This window comes from Epinephelus lanceolatus, chromosome 9 (assembly GCF_041903045.1).
Source record: "Epinephelus lanceolatus isolate andai-2023 chromosome 9, ASM4190304v1, whole genome shotgun sequence".
In the NCBI taxonomy this organism is placed as follows: Eukaryota; Metazoa; Chordata; class Actinopteri; order Perciformes; family Serranidae; genus Epinephelus; species Epinephelus lanceolatus.
Window position 1 is genome coordinate 38,182,894 of NC_135742.1, and position 22,351 is coordinate 38,205,244.

A 22,351-nucleotide genomic window follows, 5' to 3' on the forward strand; every position below is an offset into this window, starting at 1 on the left:
GGGGCCTGTAACTACTTCCTGTAAGGGAAGCTCAGTCAGCTGTCACAATCTGCAAAACGAGAAGAGGGATCACAGGCGAAGAGAAACACACAACAGGAGCTAAAATGTCTAGTTTTTCCAACAAGTTTAGCGAATACACGATGACTCAACTCAACGAAATACTGGAAGACGACGAAAAACTCACCAATATGATACAGGAGATGGATGAGGTATGTTAAAGCTATTCGCTTTTGTAGTCCCAACGTTAGCTTCTCACTGCTTTTTCTCGGTCACTGTTTTTCCCTCAACCCCTTTGTTGTGCTTACCAACATAGTCTCGGTACTGTCGCGGAAATGGTCGCTTCGATTCAGGTTTAGGCTTTTTATCATGAATGTGTGTTGTCAGCCAAACTTAAATGTTGCCAACCCTAAAATAAGGTACAGTGTGTTAACCTTGGGACGGAGCAGGGGCGAGCATTGTCTCAAGTTTGAACAGTCGAGGGTTCCCTGTTTGCGACATTGCTCTTCCAAAAAATTGGACTTACCCAGACAACAGAAGCCCGTCTACATCCAGTATTATATCTGAGCAATATACTTTTTAATGACCACATTAATGGTGAGTCATTTTCAGAAAATATTGAAATGTAATTAATGGCCTAGGTCGTCCTGCCAAACTCCACTCACAAACCTGCCAGTTTATGACTGACTGCACAGGTACACCGATACCGAGGAAGACAAAACTGAACACCATTATCTAACACGTGAATTATTAACCAGCTTAATGAACACCTGGAAACGTAAGTAATGCTAACAACATTATAGCATCCGAGATGTTGTTCGCATCAGTTATTGTTGAGTAACCCTATATGCCGAATCCCCAGATTATTGAATACATTCAGGACAGGTCTGAATATAATGCTGCAGACTGAAGGTGTGTGAAGCAGTTGCAAAGTAACATCAATTGACACTGTCAGAGTTGCTTTCTCCACACAGGTCACATGCTCATTTCTTTTTCCTCATGGCTTTGCTCCAGCTATTTCCAATTAATGTGTACCTGCTTTGCACTTTATCTTCCATAAGTCTGCCCTTGCAACGATAAGCAGCTGATAAGCCTGAGTTTTTCCATACACGGAGCGATTACAAGCCATAGTCCTCAGAAAGCTTCCACCACAGACAGAAATTTGCCATATCAGGAGGGAGTGCTAACAGATTTGACTTCTTTTTTCATACAGGATTTGTGCGTCCGATTATTTCCCACACTGCTGCTTCCAAAATAGTCAATTCCAGTGTAGGCTTAATGTACCCTGCTCAATCAGCCCCACCAGATCCCAGTGTTGGAAGAATTTTCCCACCGTGCTTATTTTCTGTTTTCACTGTAAAGTGCAAACTCTCCAGGAAACACTCTTCTTTCTTTTCTTACCCTCCAGTGTGGATGCTATCAGTAATTAGAAACATTAAACACACATTGTCAAGACACAGGAATTTTTCTCGTCTGTTGTCATGGTGCTGTGTCTCACACTCTGGCATTTTAGCTCATTTTGCGTGAGAGCGAGGACTTGCTGCCTTAAATGTGATGAAAGCCCCTCTTCTCAGACACCAGAAACTGTAAGCTACTATATGTCAGCTTAAGAGCTCCATATCCAGTTTACCTAAAAAAAAGCAAGAAGAATACAGTACGGTATTTTTAGCCGTTTGGATGAACATTGTGCTGTGAGCTGGCCTTTTGTGTTGTCAGTTCTGTTTTTGATCCACACCCTGTCTGATTGTCTCCATGGTTTCATTTTCCTCCTCCAGAGAGCTTACAGAGAGGGAGGGACTTGTTTACTGCAATGACACTGCAGTTGTTGACTTAAATTAGTCATAAGATTATGGGAGAGATGGAAGGGAATCAGACAAGTGAAGACACGCCTGAACCAAAGGTGGAACTGTCTGGGAAATTCTTTCTTTGTAATACATTGGAAGGAAACAAAGGCAGCGGGTGTCATAAGGCATTGAGCGAAACTCGAGAGTGCTGAGAACTTCTGACTATACAGCTGTAGTATATAGTCACAAATTCTTGGCTGAGATGTAGACACATACTGTGCTGTAGGCAATGATATCTTCATTTTGCAAAACACACTGAGGCAACACGTGTTGCCTTTTGAATAATGCAAATGGCTTTGTCATGAATTTGTTTAGATTCTGTACATCCTGTTTTTCCACATGAACTGACCTTAAATGTGTCATATCTGTAGATAACATGCATCACTACTGTCCTGTAATACACTAAATGTGACTTGTATGTATGCATGTGTGCAATAGGGGCCTATTTTTTTAGGCAAGCTCAGGCAGCCTGACACATTTCCAAAATTACAGAATCTTTTCAGCAACATTATGATCAGCTACCTTTGAGTGTCCACTGTACTAAGGCTCATATGATCTTGATTTGTAGGTGACCCAGTTTCATGTCAACGCATGATGTTTCGGCTCATTTAAGCTTTCTATTATACTTAACATTTTAAAGCAATATGAAGATTAAGCTGAGCACCATCTCTCACATTTGGCCCCTTATCTTTTTGAGGTCTTCACTAATCCAGGAATGGGCTTTACAGAGCATGCTTGCTGAAGTTCAAGTTCAGTTGTGTCAGTTTCTAACAGAACAGATTTAATGCATACGAGTCTTGCTCAATGGCTGTTTAATTTAATGACTAATTATAACACTACAGGTAGATTGTTTTTGAGTCTGATACTAATATATATATTTGGGAACTGAAAAAAATGTGATAATAATATATTGGATGAGTATTTTCACAATACACATAACATGAACAAACAATACTGATATGGATTTCTTAGATTTGTTGCCAAGATACATACTGAGTGATAAACTGTAAAATCAACTCGTCAGTTCTCTCTAGTGCATTAAGTACGTGACGGAGACTTAAACCCAGTTTGGTGTTTCTGTACTGCTGTTTCTTGTAACTCATCTGCCGACTTACAAATCAATGCAATATATCTACAGTGAGCTAATATTGGCTGGTATCAGTCTAGCTCTAATACGTAGAGATGCACAGATTTATTGGCTGAACATTAGTATCGGCTGATATTTGCCTTGTTGACTGCCATCAGCCTATCGGCAAATAAAATGTCATTCACCAATGACAGAATACAGTGTTTTTCTGTTGTGTCACATCAGTTTTGTGCAGGCTAAAAAGTAGAGCTGGAGACTGTCAACGTCCTGTCATCCCGGGGACAATAGTAAACGTGATTGAGACAAACAGAGATCTTCAGCGGGTACCTTTGGGATGAGAGGATGCAGTAAACTCACTATTAATGCGTCAGGGGACACAGATTTTCTTTTCCTAGTATGTTGAAGGCATGACCCTCCCTACTCTCCCTCTGATTGGCTAGTGCTCGTTGCTTTCGTATGTTGGGTTGGTTAGGGTTAGGCAAGAGGAATGAGATTGGTTAGGGTTAGGGCAAGAATGTCAGGGTAAGCCAATCAGAGGCAGAGTAGGGCTGTTCATGCCTTCACCAACCTAGGAAAAATAAATTTGAGTCAGGGGACACACTGTGTTGTTTCCCTGGTAATGCTACATTAATGCTACATTTTGAAATCTGGGCTGAAATCAGCAGACGGAGAGCTAGCTAGTCAGCTGTTAGCAGCCAAAACTAACAGCTGACAAAGGGTTGCATTGAGTTACAATTACATTTATCAATGTAATGTACAAACCAGTGCAGATCTGAGTGCAGAAATCATCTCATGATAGAGTTCACTTGTGATTCATAAAACGTTCATATCACGCAGATCACAGCCAAGGAATGACAGGGCATTGATAACTGTGACAGCTGAAAACAGTCGTCATTTAAATATCCTGTCCCGGTAACCTCTACACTAACTCCTGATGTGAGTTCTGATTGAAGCCTTGCTCATGTCCACATTGATACATGCTGAGCTTTGCTTGGAAATGACTGCACGCCCAGTTATCTCTTGAACGTTAGTTTTGTAAATGAGGGCCTTTGAGATGCTTTTAAGGTCTAAATAACAACAAAAACAAACTAAACAACAACAAACAAAAAAAAACACTGGTATTGGCTATTGGCCAAATTGTTATTTTAAACATCAGTATTGGTATTGGCCCAGAATTTCACAATTGGTGCATCTGTACTTATACTGAAGTTCAGATTCTTTTCTAACAGAAAATTAAATGGTTTTGGCCGAGAGTGCAGACTGAGGAAAACATCACCTATTCACTTTTTTTATGTCAGAGTTCAGGAGCCAAGCTTTGGTCTCAATCTCAGTCTTTTTCCCACTTTCCTAACAACATCCTGTGAGAGGTTTTTTTGTGGCTTTAATTGTGGTCACACAAAAGAAAGGAAGAAGGAAATGCATAACAATTACCTAAGAAAAATGTGTTTTCAATTTTAATGTTTCTATTTTTGTGAATGGCATTTTACTGTGACCTGTATGTAATTGTGGCTTATTACACCAGATCTCCAAATATTCAGGTCTGTGGTCCATCCAGGCGAGCTCTTAACCTACAGTTCCTGTGATTATTTCAGCCTTTACGGAGAGAGTGGAGCAGTCCCCCAGCAAACAATTATGTGTTTGGCTTGACAGAACAAGCCTGCAGTTATGGATGCTATTTAAAGGTCTGCTCCTTCAGTGGGCCACGATAAACGAGCAAATCGGCTCTTGCAAAAGAGGGGCCTGCCACCTCAGGATATGACGGTGCAAAGTGCAGTGGTATTAGACATATTTAGCTCTTTTTCCTGCATAAAATGTTGTTTCCCGTCAGTTCCACTGCCAAACAAGGCCTGCCTTAGTCACTTGTAGAAACGATTCCATAATCAAGACCTACGCTACAGTGTATTTTCAGAGTTGTCCTACGTGTTCTCGCCCAGTCTTGGTTATATTTGCACATACAACATGTTGGTTGGATGTGTGAAGTGAGTCATTTGAGGAGCAGCAGGGAACCTTTTTTTTACTTCAGTCCTCTGACACTCACACTGTAGCATGTTGTTCATCCCACTTGTCTTCATGCTTTTAGTTTAAACTTACATTAAAGGGGCACTTTATCATTTTTTTTTTACATGAAATTCCCATTATCTGATTTTGGAATTACAGCTCGGAGGCTGACAGGAAAGTTTTCTCCAAATCGGCTGCTTTTGATTAAGCTGTGAACAATACAATGTGAGCGTGGCAGAACTTAGAACCTTGATGATGACTCCTCTCTATTTAGGTGTCCAAGTAAACTATGGCAGTGGCTGGGCATGAAATGGACCCCTATAAACTTTATAAGGCAGTACATTTATTATTACCAGCTGCGACAATGTTGTGACGGCTGGTATTTGCCTCGTGTGTGTGTGTGTCCTCATGGCGAAATGTGGTCTGTTGGCCCACACACTTTACGCCCCTGGCTCACAAAACTTAACAGATGTGTGGTTGAGAATGCAATGAAGACTGAGATCAAAAATGGATGTGATCTGAGCAAGGGGGCTGGAAGAAGGGGAGGGACCATTTTCTGGCCAACATTGTCTGAATTCTGGGTGTAAAATTAATATAGTCCTCGTTAGAAAGTCGCTATTCTACTCCACATATGGTAGTGATGACAAGACGATGAATACTCAGTGTTTTTTTACAGTAAGTGAGTCAGCGTGCACAATAGCAGGGTCCAGGTACTGGCACACCTGGATGGAATGCAGCCATGGTTGTTATTAGATACACCTGTGGTTTCCTGTAATGACATGTCTAAACGTCCGTCCTGAAAAGGGTCTGTTGTTTAGTAACGGGGCAACCATTACAGCTTGATAAGTCAGTAGTATCTCAGGTGCTGCATTTTTATTATGGTGTCTGTCCCATACTGCTTTAAATAGCTAATTAGCCATGTTACATTTTGTATTTTTGGATACAACCAGGCAAGTTAAACAAAGTAATAAATTGCTACCGTCAGTAACAACGTTATTATATCTAACTGAAACTAAACTAAAAACCAAACCTAGGTGTGAAAAAATAGTTAACTGAAATAAAAAAAAAAAGACTTTAGAAAAGTCCAAAGTCTTTCTCAATGTGGTCAAAGTTATCAGCACAAGTAGCACGAGGAGGTATTGGTGCATGTGGTCATTGAGACTGGGATGTCTACATGAGTGTGAGTCAGCTGCCTTCACAAAGCGTTGCCTTGATATTATGTTGATATGACGCAAGCGTGGATGTTTCCAGCCGCCTCTCTGTCAGCTCCGATCAATTAAGGCTCTTATGTCTGTTTTGCAAGTCTTGGTGGTGCTTTTTGTGGTTGGCTTTGGATGGTGGTGGCGTCTGGCTGTGAGTCACTCATCAGGATGAGGAAATCAACTCAACAGCCTGTTAACTCTCCTTCTGCCGACTTCTAGCTGCTAGCTAGCCAGGTCATGTTTTTCTAACGTAAACATCTAGGAAAGACGGAGAATATGACAGAAGTTGAACTAGCATCCTGCTAGCTATTGTACAGGCATTGGAAAAAAATTGGACAACCTCTGTGCTACAGCAGTTTCCAACAGGATATAAGGAAGTGTAAAATCCTTTAATTCACCGATACTTGGCTAAATCCTGGACATTCCCGCCATTGAACCAGGAAGCTCTTTTCTATTTGCCAATCTGACAGAGCAGAGGACTCTTGCAAAAGACGGAGAGGAGGCGTGCGTTTTACAGTGCAAAAGGACTGGTGTGCTGGTGGGAATGTGAGCTGCTGTCCCTTTCCTGCTGTGGATCACTGCTATATGCCATTCAGAGGCAGCTGCAGTGTGGCGCTGCCTGTGTTCGGGAGAAACAACCATATGGCCATCTTGCTGAGTTTGGAATGTGTGGATAGTTGAATCATTGAAGTTGAAGTTGAATCAAAACTGGGGGGGAGCTGCTGAAAAATACAACACTACAATAACTCAGGTCACTGATGGCCTTGCAGTTATTTTAAAGCTTATATACTGGTTTTTATGGTATCAAGTTTGCTTGAGAATTAAAAAAGACCTATCACACTGCTGAAATGAGATAAACAGGTTTCCCTTCTTCTTGTGAAGAGAAGGTGCTGATTTAGAGCAGGTCGATGACACATTTGTCATCATGATTTGCCTTTTTAAATATGTGAAGAGGCCTGTGGGAGTTGTGTGAAAACTGGCAGGTTAAGTGTGATGAATCATAGTCAAAATTCACAACAGTAACTTTTTTTTATTATTATTTCTTAGATGTTTTTCAGCAAAGACTGAATAATAATTTTGGAGAATGACTTCCCTCACCCAGTTAAATGTGAATTCATTATGTAAGAGAGGAGTCTTGTCTCTTAAGACTTGGCTTGTCATGAGTTTTGCATTGAAAAAATGCACAGTTGATGCCATAAAGATATTTCTGACTTTTTTTTTTGTCTTTTGTAGATGCAGGAAGTCCAGGAGAGCAAAGAGAAGACACTGGCCAACAACCGAACCTTGGCAGAGCAAAACCTCGCCCTGCAGCCCAAACTGGAGCAAAAGAAAGAGGAGCTCACCAAGCGCTACAGCTGTCTTCAGGAGAACTTCGAGTCCTATCAGCTTCGCAAATCCACCCTAGGTACAGCAGCAGGACAGCTATCACTGGAAAGAGAAACATTTTTTATTGATTAGTTCCTCTCAGTGTCTTGAATTTTTAATGGGACCCAGCCCTTAACAAATTTGAGCACTGTCATCTATGAAGTCATTGAAAACTGATCCAAACAAATGCCTGCAGGAAAAGCTTCAAACAGAGCAACTGGCAACATATGTACAGGACACATTACCATGACAACCTGGTGTTGTACTTTTAATTACAGTCTGTTTAGGGATGGGGGTAGTGGGGGTGGGGGAATCACTACAGCATAGTATCTCAATATTTTGCGTGGTTATAATGTATCAATTTTTTTTTATGACATAAATTATTAATATTGCAAATACAAATTAAACTTCGGGTATCCTCTAGAACAAAAGAATCAGTTGCTTTTTCAGTCCACCAGACACACACATTTAAAATCGCATCCATAATGTATTGTCACTTGATAATATCAGATCATGGGGGCTCTTGTGACTGACTGACTATACTGACTGACAATATCAGTGTAAATATCTGACTATATGATTTTAAAAATAAAAAAAACAATGCTACAGCACATCTACAGGAGTTCAAATATGGAGTAAAATTAAATAATTGCTCTCCAATTCTGTGTGTTATCAGAAAATAGAACAGTCAGTGAAACCTGAATAGGACTGTTATTTGATAGCTGACATACAAACTGGAAACATGGGGAGAGAACAAGAGGGGTATAGTGAACAATGAGGCTTCTAGGCAGTAATTGAACAGAGAACAGTATGTGTTGTCCATCTTAAAGTAATAGCTCTCCTCTGAATCAAAAATACTTATCACCACGCAGAAGGAAGTGTGCATCTACTGCTAGCTCACATAAGCATTGCTGAGCTAGCTAACATTACAGTTCATCTTAGGAAGACACAATTGATGTTAACATCTCCTTCTGCGCAGTGATACAGTTGACGGGTGTAGTTCAGTAGAAAGAAAAATAGTTCCTACATGAAACTGCTCACAACAAGGTCTGCGAATTATTGTGAGTAACCAGGTTATGATTTCTGAAAAGAGATATTGCTATTGAGTTTTTCAATTTTATTTCTATAGCACTTTGAGCTCCAATAGCTGAGCCATCTAGTTCCATTATACTGGAAAGTAGGCAGACATCTTCACAGCTGATATCTTAAAGACATCAGAACAATCTAGATTAATAAGTAGCACTACAGGGCTTGGCAGTATATGACTATGTGCGATATATTGATATATTTTCAAGCAAGATATAGATGTAGACAGTACTGTTTATATTGATATTGGGTCAAGTTGCGTTATGTAATGCCGCACTTCTGAAATGCCAAGCAAGTGCGCATCTTTCCTCTCTCACACTCTCTGCACAGCTCCACCCCACTCACTTCTTGAGTGAACTGTTCCTTCAACCACTCAGCTCTGCAGTAAATCCAATATGAAAATACTGATAATATGGAAACTCTAGGGGATTGCAATTATGTGCTTTCAGTTTGAGAGTGAACCTTTTCATACCGTCAGTCATCGTCATCATAGGAACTAAGGCGTTATGTAATGTTTTCTCTCCACATTGTTTGTTCCTCTGCATGAACACATGCTGAAGAGACCTGTTCAACCAGTTCTCATGTTCCCATCAGAGGCTGAAGCAGCCCTGAAGTCCTGTCGTCATGTTGCTTCAGGAGTCACTGGGATTGAACTCTGTTTGGGTTGAACGAGTCCCAGATCTGATATACACCTCCACTGCAAGTTCTTACAGGGCTGTAATATCCCTTACTGACGCACCTTCACAGTGCTTTCCTAGTGTGTGAAGAAAAAGGGAATGACAATACTTGTGACCTTGTGTTGATGCAGTCGTTGCCAAGCAGCCCTCTCAAAATAGCATGCCAACCATTCACTACTCTGCAACGCTGATAGAAGTTTGACTTTGCCGTCTTCCCTGCGAGGCATACAGAGTCAGAAAGCCTGCTGCTGCTGTCATGTATACAATACACACAAGATCACAGCCTTTACTGTAAGGCTAGAATTGAATTGGTAGAATCTTCTCTAAATAGAATTACTGCTCCACTTACAGCAAAATGAGGTCCTGGTAAATATCAGTTGTAATGGCTGCAGAGATGTTTTACTGGACTTTCATGTAAGGTTGCACTGCAATAACGCCAGTCTTTGCTTCACAATCTAAAGCAGCAGAACATTCCAAGCTCCTTCTAATACAGGAGTCAATACACTGATGCAGCAGTCTGTGGTTCTGTCTGTTGTCAGCAAGCGATGGCTTTTGTCAAATGTAGGTTACCCGGTGTCCCCCCGCCCCCTGCCTTCCATGCAGTCGCCGTCCTAGTTGTGGATTTGCTGTAGAGCAGCTGGGGAAGGACAGCAATGCTCGGAGCTGAGAGAAATGTAGCCGTTTGACCCAGATGAAAGCTCCAACGTACAGAAGCTTACTGTGTTGTCGTTTGCATACAGTTACAACGCCGGCACTGCCCTCCCCAAGCTTTTCTTCAGGAAATGTTTGGCGTCTGTGTTACCCTACACTGTCCATTGGGTCGTGGAGGCCAAAATGGCAGGGCACCCCCATCACCATCACCACCACCATCCACCGCCTCTGAGAACGGCAGCCCACAGTGGGCCATTGTGCTGCCAGGCAAGCTGGTGTAAAACAGCCACAGTGGGTGGGAGGGAGTGGTGGATGACAGGACTGGCAGGCAGGGGAGTCAGGAGGGTGGGAGAAAGAGAAAGGCAGTGAGGCAGGCCAAAACTCCTCCCGTCAGATTCGCAGCAGAGGTCGATGTGGATTCATTTACTAAATGGCTGTCTCATGATCTCCAGGCCCAGACTGTGTGTTGTGTGCTCGGCAGACTCTCTGCTTAGCCAGAGAATCATAGCTTTGTGTGGAGGAGTGCCGCTGATATGCCTGAGAGTCCGCCTTGTTATGGGAGAGGGAATAAGACAGAAAGGAAAGGGAGTTCACCCTGGAAGAAGGCTGCGTTAAGAATGAAGCCTCTGTCTTTGAATGCTTTTCTATTCAATTTAATCCCCTGCAGTAAAATTTGGCAAACCAACACAAGTGCCACATCTAGTGCCAACAATTCAGAGATGAAAAATGTTATTACAGTAAATTGACCAATTTGACAGAAATCTTGGTCTGGCTAATTGTTGGTTGTGGAATCCCTCAAAGTCATTTTCTTGGCTCATTATTTGTTAAGTTAACCAGTGAAGAAGTAATACAACAAGTTTGTTTGTTGCTGACACATTTAACAAGAAAAGTGGCGAGGCTGCTTCTTATGCAGAGCTAAGTGTTTACCACTCGCTGGGTACATTTACATGCACACTGATATTCCACTATTATTCAGAATATGACTTTATTCTGAATTCGATATGGGTCATGTAAACAGCATTATCCGTTTGGATATTCCAAATTAGGGCTTTTTCCAGATAAAGCATTTTCCACTTAAGACGTGATATGCTGGTATTATTCGGATTTTGGGAGCATTCTTTGGGCATGTATACAGTGCATTTGTAATATGTGTCTCAACTGTGGTTTTTACCGCAGTTTGCGACACATGCTCTCTTCTTTGTTTGCGGTCAGCTCTGTGTGTTGTCATGGATTTGGTGTACACAAACCAACTCGCCAACAATTTGCAATGCTGGGGTAAAGATACTTACCCTCAAAAAAGCCCATATTTCTGGTCAGAAGGAGACACATACACTTTTTAACATTATGAAAGACAGGTTTTTGGATATGTGCAAATATCACAACAGCGACCTTCTCGTTAAGGTGGTTGAAGGAATGAGGGAGGCTGTGTTCGCACAGTCCGACAAGCCTGTCACAGGTGGAAAACTGAAAAAATCTTATGACGCACAGAGGCAAAATGGTACAAGCGACAGATGTTTTTCTTTTCTGTGTTTTGAAGTGATAAACATCATGTAAGGGCATGTTAAACAGAGCATGCACGGCTGCATGTAAACAGGAATATTAGTGGAATATTCATTTTCATTAACCAGGTAAACAGCTTAGAAGGAATACTGTCTTTTTTGGAATAAGGGCAAAAAACTGAGCATTTTGTGCATCTACATGTAGTCACTGTTTCAGTTGTGTATGATGCACAGGCAGTCTCACAAGTATCTGCCATCAGTGAATTTGTTCTTATAGAGTCTGACAAGATAAGCACCACAGGGCCAACCATAGCAAGTTTGGCAAGCTTGTTAACAAGTGGTTACAACTTTCAGGTATGCAGCTAGTGATTTAAACCTCGTCTAACTGCAGCAGTGTTGTTGCATTTGAGTATCGGCAGGAATTGCTTAAGATTTAGTTATATCTTTACTCTCTAGCCTTCTATCAGAGAGAGGTAATATTTACCCTCAGATACAGGAAATTTAGAACAGGAAATGGGTCTGGCACTTAGACTTGTTACATGTATTTGTCACTCACCACATCCCCGAGGCAGAGGGTTTATTGCAGAGCTTCCTGGAAATGCCTCTGGTATTTATCACACTTTAAGTTGCTGTTTGAGATGATTTAACCAGGGAATTAGAACCAATCTTTTATTCACTCTGATAAAAATGTGAATGAGTTGCCTCTGTGGTCTCATTCCCATTTTCCCTAATGAGTGAGCCGGTCGATTTTATTGCTTAGTGATTCGGAAGTGATACACCAACGTGGTAAAGTTGTGTGACCTTATGGCTTGGCATTAATAATGAGCTCAATAGCAGATAACAGACTTCAAGTGTGGAGGAAAGAGTAGCTTGGCCAGGCCTTTTGTCAACACTGCTTTTGTATTTCCTTTTGCCTTTCACACACTTAATCACCATCACTCCTTTACCCTCTTTAACCCGTAATTAACCACGAGACATGTTAGAAATTCACAAGTGACAGTGTGGAGGGGAGTTGGACAAACAGTGACAGAGAGCTGTACTTTGACCATACTCAAAGTCATAAAGTTAAGGGTCTGGCTTACGGGCATACCAATGACATTGTCTTGACATAGGGAGTTATATGATTTAAAGGGACAGTTCACCCCCAAAACAGTATAGCTTTCAGTGGAAGGTGTAGCGTCATGGTTTTTAGCCATGCTAGCGGTATGGCTTTAGGGATGAAAATGTTGGTCTGCCAGTCCACCACCACTTTGGTCCACACTGAAATAGCTCAACAACTACAAGATAGATTGGCACAAAATTGGGACATTCATGTTTCCCAGAGGATGATTTTGGTGATCCCTTGAATTTTGACCCCACCATTAGATTGGCATAAGTAGTTTTGAGTGGAATGCCTCGACTATTAGAAATAATAATAAGATAGGGCTGGGCAGTGTATCAATATTATACCAATGTGATATGAGACTAGATATGCAAGAGTTGTCTTTTCCTGGCTTTAAAGGCTACGTTACAGTATAAGTGATGTCATTTTCTGAACTCACCAGACTGTTCTGGCTGTTCTAATATTTGCCTTTACCCACTCAGTCATTATATCCACATTACTGATGATTATGTATCAAAAATTTGATTGTGTAAATATTTTTGTGAAAGCACCAATAGTCTACTCTACAATTGTTGCAATAACAATATTGAAGTATTTGGACAATAATATTGTGATATTTGATTTTCTTCATATTGCTCAGCCTTAAAATAAGATGAAATTGGGTACAGACATCCACGTCCCGCTCAGAATGAACTGTAATAACTTTGGTGATCCCCTAATGTCATCATCAGGTCAAAATTTCAATATGTGCCATACTTTAATCTATGACCAAATACCAAACAGACATAGACATACTCATAAGCCTCAGCTAGACTTTGTGTTTCATGGTAAATGGCAAAGGTTGGCATACTAACTTGCTGTATGAGGAACATGAAAAACACTATACCTGCCATGTTAGCATTGTTATCATGAGCATTTTAGCATGCCAGCATTAGCATTTAGCTAAAGCCCCACTGCAGTAAAGCACAGCCTCACAGAGTGAAAGGTATTCAAAATCAGTTATGGAAGTTTTAGTGCAGAAGGTTTTGTAAAGACTTGGCCTGACCTAAAGTATATCGCAGTCAATGTCCAGGGCATTATTTGGTCTCTAGATCTTTGTTTGCTTAGATGCCATGCATAAAAGGAAGCCTACAGTAGCAGAGCATATCAGGTTAGACTGGAATCACTCCTGTAATTAGTGGTCCACTATATTGTGTGAGGGTTTGCTGGAATGAATGTGAGTTGACAGTGCTGTCGTGGAGATCAGTAACTAGTGATGTGTCATTGGTCTTATTGCCAGAGTGCCACCATGCGTGTATGCAGTCCCAGCTCCAGTTGGTGTTGACTTTCAGCCCTGCTAAGGAACACAAACAAAACAGGCTCCCTCCTTTGAGACACCAAGCCAGTTTCAGTTGATTCTGTGGGGCTTTGCCTGTTCACAGCAAACACAGAGGCGTTATGGCTGTTTGGATGTGTCAGTCACAGGACCTAGACTGACAGATTTCACATAATCCTTCCTCAGCTTTGTGTGACAGGCGCATCAAATCTGTTATTACCAACACCTTCATTTCAGCTTTAGAACTGCAGGGATATCTGGGGGGTTTCTTTGGCGAATTAACTCCTTGGTTTATTTAGACATGGATCACACTTAATCCACAGCGCATCTGTGTTGCTTTGAGCACTGTGTAAACGGTGCGCCAGTTTCTCGTGACTCGAATGTGTTGAAAAGATTGTGGAGGTGATGAATTGTAGCATTGTAATATTACAAATGTTGCTGTAGCTCTGGTTCACAGACAAAAGGGTGTTTGTCACAAAAGCTCCCAAAACAAAATAAAACAACATTACATTTATTGTGTTTAATCAGATGGACCCAGCCTTTAAACATAATTGTGTTTACAAAGTATTACAATTTAAGTTTAAAGGGTGAGTCCATCTGCGCTCTTTTATGTGTGTTCAAATGGAAACTCCCACTCAACTGTTAGCAAAAAGCTGTGACGTGGGTTACAGTGCTGATGCCCTCCCCTCCCTCACTCCCCACACAAGCAGTTCACCGACAGTGTAAGCCTGTAGAGTAAGGAAATAGTTAGCTTGGAAGATCCAAGTTTGGAGTTGGAAGATGGTGTCAATTTATTATTACCAAACCTTCATTTAACCAGGTAAAGACATATAAGATCTCTTTACACAGAGATTGAGCTATAGAGCCGCTACGAAGTCCCTTCTTTATGCTGCCTTTGCATTGTTATACAGAACCAAACAAAAGTAGCATCATGTCACTCCATTGTGTAATTTTCTGCATCACGGAAGTGTATTATCTACCGTAGGCATTTGTTGGCTCGCTGCCAGTTCGGAGAAGCAGACAGGAGTACTGGCACAGAAGCTAAGCAAAGTAGCCTACTGCTGTGGATGCCATGTTAGTTTGGCTCCGAAAGTCAAACAACAACACAGCCGATAATCAAGGCAGCGGACGGTAGATCAGCAAGTCATTGTGTTTCAAGAGGTAAAATTACTATTTCTGTCAAAGGAGTCTGATGGCTGTGTTTAAGGGCAGCAGCAAGGCGCATTTTTGTTACCTAAAAAAAGGAAAACCTAAATTAATTCACATCAATTTAAGTGTATGATATATTTAGATTATTTCACCACCTTGCCTTGCTGTCAGACAGCCCTTTGTGACAGGGAACTGAAGCAGTTGTATTTCCCTCTCTAGAGCGACCAGACTCCATTGACAGAAACAGTAATTTACCTTACAGTACACAGGAGTTGCTAGTCTACTGCTGCTTCAATTGTTTACTTTGTCTGTGTTATTGTGTGACTTTTGCAACTATACTAGCATGGCATCCACAGCAGTAGGTGAGCATAGCAATCAGGTTGCGTATAAAAAGATTTTAGAAGGGCTTAGGAAAATAGCATTTTGATGCCAAAACATATGTACTTAAAGCTAAATTTGAACAGCTTTGATTCCATCAGAGCGTGTAGTATTCAGTGAGCATTAAGGGTCTTGCGATGCTGATGAAAAGATGATTATGAGTTTTACATTTGTCCAATATGTGTTTATTGTTGCTGGTCGCAGTTCTAGTTCATAAGAATAATAACATTTGTGCTGTTTATCTGACTTGTTTTTTAACAGACCACAAGTCAGGAAACACCTCCCTGGACATTTTGCTGGCCCTACTGCAGGCGGAGGGAGCCAAAATAGAAGAGGAGACAGAGGTAAGCTCTATACTGCTCCCTTCATGGATGACTTCATGTGTCCCTCAGCGACACCAGTCAGTAATTCATTTACCTGCCTTTACCAGTTGCTGATGTCCTCTCCTACAGAAACTTCATTGTTCAGACTCTTGTTGGAGAGCATGTGGGCAGCTGAATGACATACTGCAACAGACCTGTCCTATCAGTGTTGTTGAGCTATCAATTAAATCATTAAGGTGCTAAGTCCGAAATGCGTTTATACCGTAAGAGAAATAATAATTAGACCTCAGATTCTTCAACTTCCTGAACTCTAGCATCACCAGCGAGGACATTGTCATCAAAAAACTTTTCTCCTTGTGCTTGGGAATGTGTGTACACTCCTGATTATGCTTATCAACAAAGCCCTAGGGATACACAGGTGTAATTGTGGCCAATTCCTAAATTGCAGAAACACAAACAAACTTTGTCCACCAGTTAAGCTTAATTGACAGATTCTTAACTACCTTTTTATTTGGAAAACAATGTAAATGTTTTTTGTTTGTTTTTTTCAGAGTGAAATTATGCCATTAATGCCTTTGTTTTGTCTTGTTTCTCTAATATTGTGCATCTTAGGCTTAATATAAGAGAAGTTAAGAGGGGAACTTAAAATACCTGGTTTTCTCATCCCTTATCACTCTGCATTTGTAACATAGGATTTGAAATTGGAAGCTGAGTCATCGTCTGACTCTGTGTTCTCTATGTGTTGCCCTCTTGGAGCCAGGCCAACATTTTTGTAATGTAACATTACCTAGACTAGCTGCAGACAGAGAAAAACAGGCAGGCAAGAGCAGGAACAGGTGAGCATCTTGTAGTTCTCCCAATGCCCCCTGGGTAATGTAGTTCATTTAAGGCCATTATGAATTGATCAGAGAACCTGATATGGCGAGGGCAGCAAAGAGTACCGGCAGCTTTTTAGAAGTATCAGTGTGCAAGAAAAAGTCACTGTTCACCAACAAGTAAAATGTAAAAGTGCCAGTATTGATTACCAGTCAGTATGAGCCAGCTACCACTGAAAATGTTGCAACAACCACAAAGCAAATAAGTAGCAATGTTCCATAACAACATTTCAGCCAATCTCTTTGCACGCTGGGGAGATCACCATGCGGAAAGATTGGCTACACTACTACACATCACGTATATCAACTATTCTGTGTGTAGAAGAAGTGTAGAAACAGTCAAAACATTTTAGAGCTCAATGTCAAAATCAGTGTAGGAACACACCTAAAATGAGACTTATACCCATGAAGCCTTTGCACCAGTGCGTACAGAGAAGCTTTCCCACATGCCTGCTGCCGGGAAAATACAGTAACCTCATTGTCTGTAATGTTTTTATGGAGTTGGTAAATGGATGGTAAATGGACTTGCATTTGTTTTGCGCCTTTCTAGTATTCCAACCATCAAAAGGGCTTTTACACAACAGGTCACATTTACCCATTCACAGACATATTGATACACTGGTGGCCAAGGCTACCATACAAGGAGCCACCTGCTCCTCAGTTTAAACATTTGCACACACTCTCACTCACACTTGGGGTTCAGTATCTTGCCCAAAGATACTTAGACTTGTGGGGTGGGGATCCAACCGCAGATCTTCCGATTACTGGACGATCTGCTCTACCTACTGAGCCTCCAGAGTGATCACACACACACAATGTAGATCTTGTTTCATGGATGCTTTGGTAAATGAGGCCCCAGAACATGTCACCTTCAAATGAGTTGACCACAGAAGGTCTGGGCCGTACAGCTTCATTTCCACCATTTCAGTTTTGTTTGTTACACATTTGAACATTTATTTTTGTGTTTCCTTTGTAGACAGTTGAAGATGATACCAATGACACTGTAAATTCCATCCTGTTTTCTGTCACCCCTCTGTTATCTGTGCATCAGGCATACTGATCCAATACTAAGAGGTGGAGCTAGAAACACTGCAGTCCGTCGATTGGTCAAGAGCGAATCATCACTCTTGCTCGACTAGGACTCGATGTACAAACCTGCTATTTTTAAATATCTCATCAATTGCGATGGAGACTCTAAGCACTCCAGCCTGTTCTGTTTCATTCTGAAGAGGAAATGCAACAAGAGCTGGATGGAGCAGTGACACAGCTATTATCAACCAGTAACAGCCCCACCTACATCTAAGAGAACTGTCTGGGAAGGAAACACAAAACAGATCTAGGGTTTAGGTGCGCACATGTGGGTTCTATAGGTAATATACCAAAAGTTTTTGGTAGAAATGTGGCGTAAAGTTGCTGTGACAGTTTTGGTAATGGTCACATATGGTGTGAGTTTAAATCTAACAAAAGATAAATATCACACTTGTATACTGCTGTAATTATTACATTTTTGATCATTTTGAAGATATTAATTCGGTCACTTAAGATGGGTTTTTGTCGTTATTTTTAATTTTTTTTTCTGAATAAATGGTTGATTGAAGAAATAACCATTAGATGATGTTTACAAAATGTTAAATCCCACAGCAGTTTATGAGTGTTTGTCTTTGTTTCTGTGATTTTCTGTTTCCATCTTCATGACTCAGCTGAATCTAAACTTGGTGTTGAATAAGAGTCAAAAGGGACTTCTCTATTCTCTCTCTAAAACTGTCTCAAACCTCTTTACTCCTGTCAACAGAATATGGCTGATTCGTTCCTGGATGGCGACATGACCCTGGATTCCTTCATTGACACCTACCAGAACAACAGAAAGCTGGCCCACTTGCGAAGGGTGAAGATTGAGAAGCTGCAGGAGATGGTGCTGAACGGTCAGCGGCTGCCCCAGGGGTCAGTCCCTACCTCCCGATCTCAGGACGTGTCTGCAGCAGCCAGAGCCGCCTCCTCCTCCCACCTCACTGAGGCTGGCAGCAGCTCTTCTCCTGTAGCCCAGCCAAGGAGGAAACCCCCACTCCCTCCATCCCAGCCAGCTCCAGTTCTAAATCCAGCTCCAACTGCTGCCCCCCAGCCTCCTGCCTTCTACTCAGCATCGCCCTACCCGCCGATCCCTCCCAGAACAGGCCAACCCTTCCCCAATGTCTCCTCCGGCTACCCCAGCCACTTCCTCTCTCAGTACCCCCCAGCCTTGCCTCAGAGGCCCCCACCACGTCTGGCCCCGCAGCCTGGCTTCATCATGCAGTAAATAAAGCCAGTTGCCACTCAGAGGACGCAGTGTGTGTCGTGGACTTCTCACTACTGGAACTCTTCTGAGAACTATTTTTCTACATCGTCTGCCTTCTTGGAATACGACCAATCACAACACAAGAAAGCAGACCTGCGCTGGCTGGTCTGGTCATGTTCAGCCGAAGCAGATCTCCAATAATCTCTGTGGATTCGCTCTCACATCTCACTCCCATCAACACTCCCAAACAAAAAATGATCGAGATCGGCCTCGCCAGCCCGAGTCAGTGGAAGGGCCCACTGCAGGCTGCTGTGGGTCACTGGGCGGGGACTTGTCATTTATCAGCACTTTGTGTCTCCTGGCAGCGCTCTGAGCTCTGCGCACCAATTAGTTTTCAGTCTCTCACATCCCTTCAAACATGTTCCTCAAGCTTTTAATGGAACACTAAAGTCGTTCAGAAAAGGGTTTGATTAGTCATCTCCATCTGCAGCATACTAATTTACTGATAATGTATATGCAAGCAAAGAGAGACCCTAATTACTGTGCAGTAGTCCCAGAATATATTCAGGTGAAACTGCATCTATGCTGTGATTTTTTTTATATATATATATGTATATCTAAAAATTCACAAGGTACATAGAAATATTCAAGTGTCAACATCTTTTTATGATATAGTACTAATGGAGTTACATTAATGATAGCCAGGATAGACTGATTAACATGTGTCAAGGAGGGCTTCGGTTGGTATATATCCTCTTCACTATGCGTATGTGTCTCAAGAGAGGCCAGACCTGCCTGGTTCAAGATGGCTGACTGTTGTACTTGGTGGTCCATCTCAGGGCAGAAGTCAAAAGGGAGCTGAAGGAGAAGAGTAGTGGCTGAACTTTTGTAACAAATGACTAGGCCTGTTGAGCCTCGCCTGAAATGAAGGATTTATGTATAGCCATACAGTACACTTCTGATGCGTGTTGTTTCCTGTGGGTTCCTGTTGTAATGCAACACTTCTTTTTATAATGTCCTTTGTCTTAAATACCCTCAGTTCGAGATTTCAGACAATGCCAACAGTTCTTTGGATCTCATAGGCCTGTTCAGTTTTCTGTCACACTGAGCACCAAAGACTTCCCTCATCACTCTGTTCAGACTTTTTCGCTAGTCTTTTTTTAATGTGAGTGAAACATTTAGTCGTTCCCTACATATCTGTTTGTGATGTTGAGCTCAAACACTCTTTTGTAAAAACATGCAAGCGAGATTTCTTCAAGAAGACCTTGCAAGGTCAAATGGGCTTTGGGAGAAAACTTTTTCTTTGTGGTGTGATAGAATTTTTTTTCCTCCCAACTGCTGTCGCTGTGCACTGTTGAAGAGCCACGAGTGCCTACACTTGAAGTGACGTTGAATGCGTCCTGGTGACTACTCCATGTTTCTCTATGCTCGGCTGTTGAGGTTAGAACCCCCCACCCCAAAACCCTTCAAAGAACAACCTGGCCAAGCCAATTTGGTCTGCTCCTCCTGCTACTGATGTTCCACCAGATGGTAGGAAAAGGCAGCGTCTGACTGTTGACTGTCAGGCTTTGCTTTCTCACTGGAAGCAGAAGGCCAGAGTAGAGCGATTCTGAACATGTGCCAGAGAGACAAGAGACGCCCTCAGGCTGCGTGCCTAGTGGTGCTTGTGCTTCTCCTCCATTCTTCCTCTGTTGTATTGAGGTTTGCCTGGGGTGAATTCAGAGATTTTTGCATGTGTTGTTGCCATTTTGTTTTTTTTAAATTGGTGAAATAACAGGGCTCCGTTTTGCGTCATATCTGGACGATAACACTTCACCTCAAGACAAAGAAGTGGACCACAGAATGGACAAAACATACTTGTCAGCAGGCAGAAGTACAGAAATAGCTGAAGCTAAAACATCAACATCACAATGAACCAGCATTTCTAACAACTAACATTGGATAATTCTTTTGTGCATGGCCTTTGCTCGTTGTGTCCAGTCTGAAGATTCCTCTTTACTACTTCTCTTTTTTGTTTGTTTAGCTGTTGAGCTGCTTTTTACGTTTCAACTGATCCTCTCTCCATGGTTTTATATGTGGTTGGTGATATTTTCAGTGTAATGTTGTAGGTATTTACTTATAATGAATGTTTAAGTGGAATTTAATGCTATTTTCAAGTTAAATAAATCTCAATTTTTTGTATCTGCTTTTGTTCAGTTGCTTTTTTATTATACATGAGCACATCTGGCTTTTCACTTCATGCCTCACACCAGCTGACTTATGCAGTTATGTGTCTCGTAAGAACAGGCCACAGTTTTGCAGTATAACAGGTTTTCAGGCCTTTGTGACCGCTGTGGCTGGAGGATGTTTTCAGGTTGTCTGAATGTTCATCCCACTTTCATTAACGTGATATCTGAGGAATGCCTTGAGGGATCTTTAAACATTTGGCAGAGACATTCACAGATTTTGGTAATTGTTACCTCACAAAACACATTTTTATGCTTCCACGCCGGCGACAACCATGCCTGAGTTGTCTGTCCAATTGACTTGAATGTGATATCTCAAGAATGATTTTTGGGAATTTCCCCAAAGATTTTCCTCAAATAAGTCCACTTGGACTTAAAGATAAACTGGTTTTAGGATAAAATGATGAAGTGGTTATATTTGGTAAATACAAAAGGTCAAAGGTCAACTGCAATTTGACATTCAATGCTATAATGCAACAGAAGAGGAGAGATTTGGTCAGGTACTGAATTCTCTGATCTTGCGTGCCCACCTTGAAACAGAGCTAATTGTATAGATTTTGAAGATGTGTGTGAAGCATCCACATTTTAGAATTTGTTGCTTCCTTACAGCAACACCCAGAATTGAAGCATTGTCTACTGTCATGGCTACAACTTTGTGTTCTATCCTATACCTCTGATAGGCCACCTCAAACTCATTGGTGTGGTTTTGTTGGTAGTGAGCTTCACGTGATTGTCATCGCACCATGTGACAAAGCTCTATCAGATCTATATGTACTGTGCTCCTTGGTAAAAATATTTGCAGAGTGAAGACAGCCTGCTTTTTGCTGGAAATTATTAACTGGAATCGCACAAGATAGTGATAACTTCCATTTCTGCCAAAAAATATATTTAATACCTTTTGTAACTTTCTTCAAAGTCTTCATTACAGTGTGAACAGACATGCATGCAAACTGCAACTTGACTGGTAGGCAAACAACCCTGAAGCAGTAACACCAGTTGAAAATGAAACAAGACAGCCATCTAGTGTTCGTGGGCTGATAATGAATGACTTTTTTCAGGAACACTGATAAAAATCATGAAACTCCAGTTTCTTAGGGCCATGTTGCTTGCTGCTGGTCATCTCTTACAGTGCTAAGAGAAATAATACATTGCTTCATAAAAATATATCCATATAAATACTTCTCTACTACAATTATATCCAATATTTACTACCAAATCACAGTTATATTTAGTTTTCATGTAAAAACTGCCAAAGATATGCATTGTTGGAATGTTTAGAGTACTCCTCAAGACATGGGACAGAGGG

General features: G+C 41.5%; 1 protein-coding gene and 1 long non-coding RNA gene across 2 annotated transcripts in view; one reads left to right on the plus strand and one right to left on the minus strand.

Annotated features, from left to right (window-relative positions):
- The window catches only part of LOC144464297 (uncharacterized), a 3,697-nt gene extending 3,013 nt beyond the window's left edge, over positions 1-684 (minus strand). The window contains exon 1 of the long non-coding RNA XR_013492055.1: positions 524-684. This is a non-coding gene — a long non-coding RNA (uncharacterized LOC144464297). The remainder of the gene's footprint in view (positions 1-523) is intronic.
- vps37ba (VPS37B subunit of ESCRT-I a) lies at positions 16-21,001 on the plus strand. Its single transcript, XM_033618730.2, has 4 exons — positions 16-209; positions 7,362-7,533; positions 15,612-15,694; positions 18,341-21,001. Exons 1-4 carry the CDS (start codon positions 105-107, stop codon positions 18,839-18,841), a joined length of 861 nt encoding a protein of 286 aa, XP_033474621.2. The 5' UTR covers positions 16-104; the 3' UTR covers positions 18,842-21,001.
- The last annotated feature ends 1,350 nt before the right edge of the window (positions 21,002-22,351 follow it).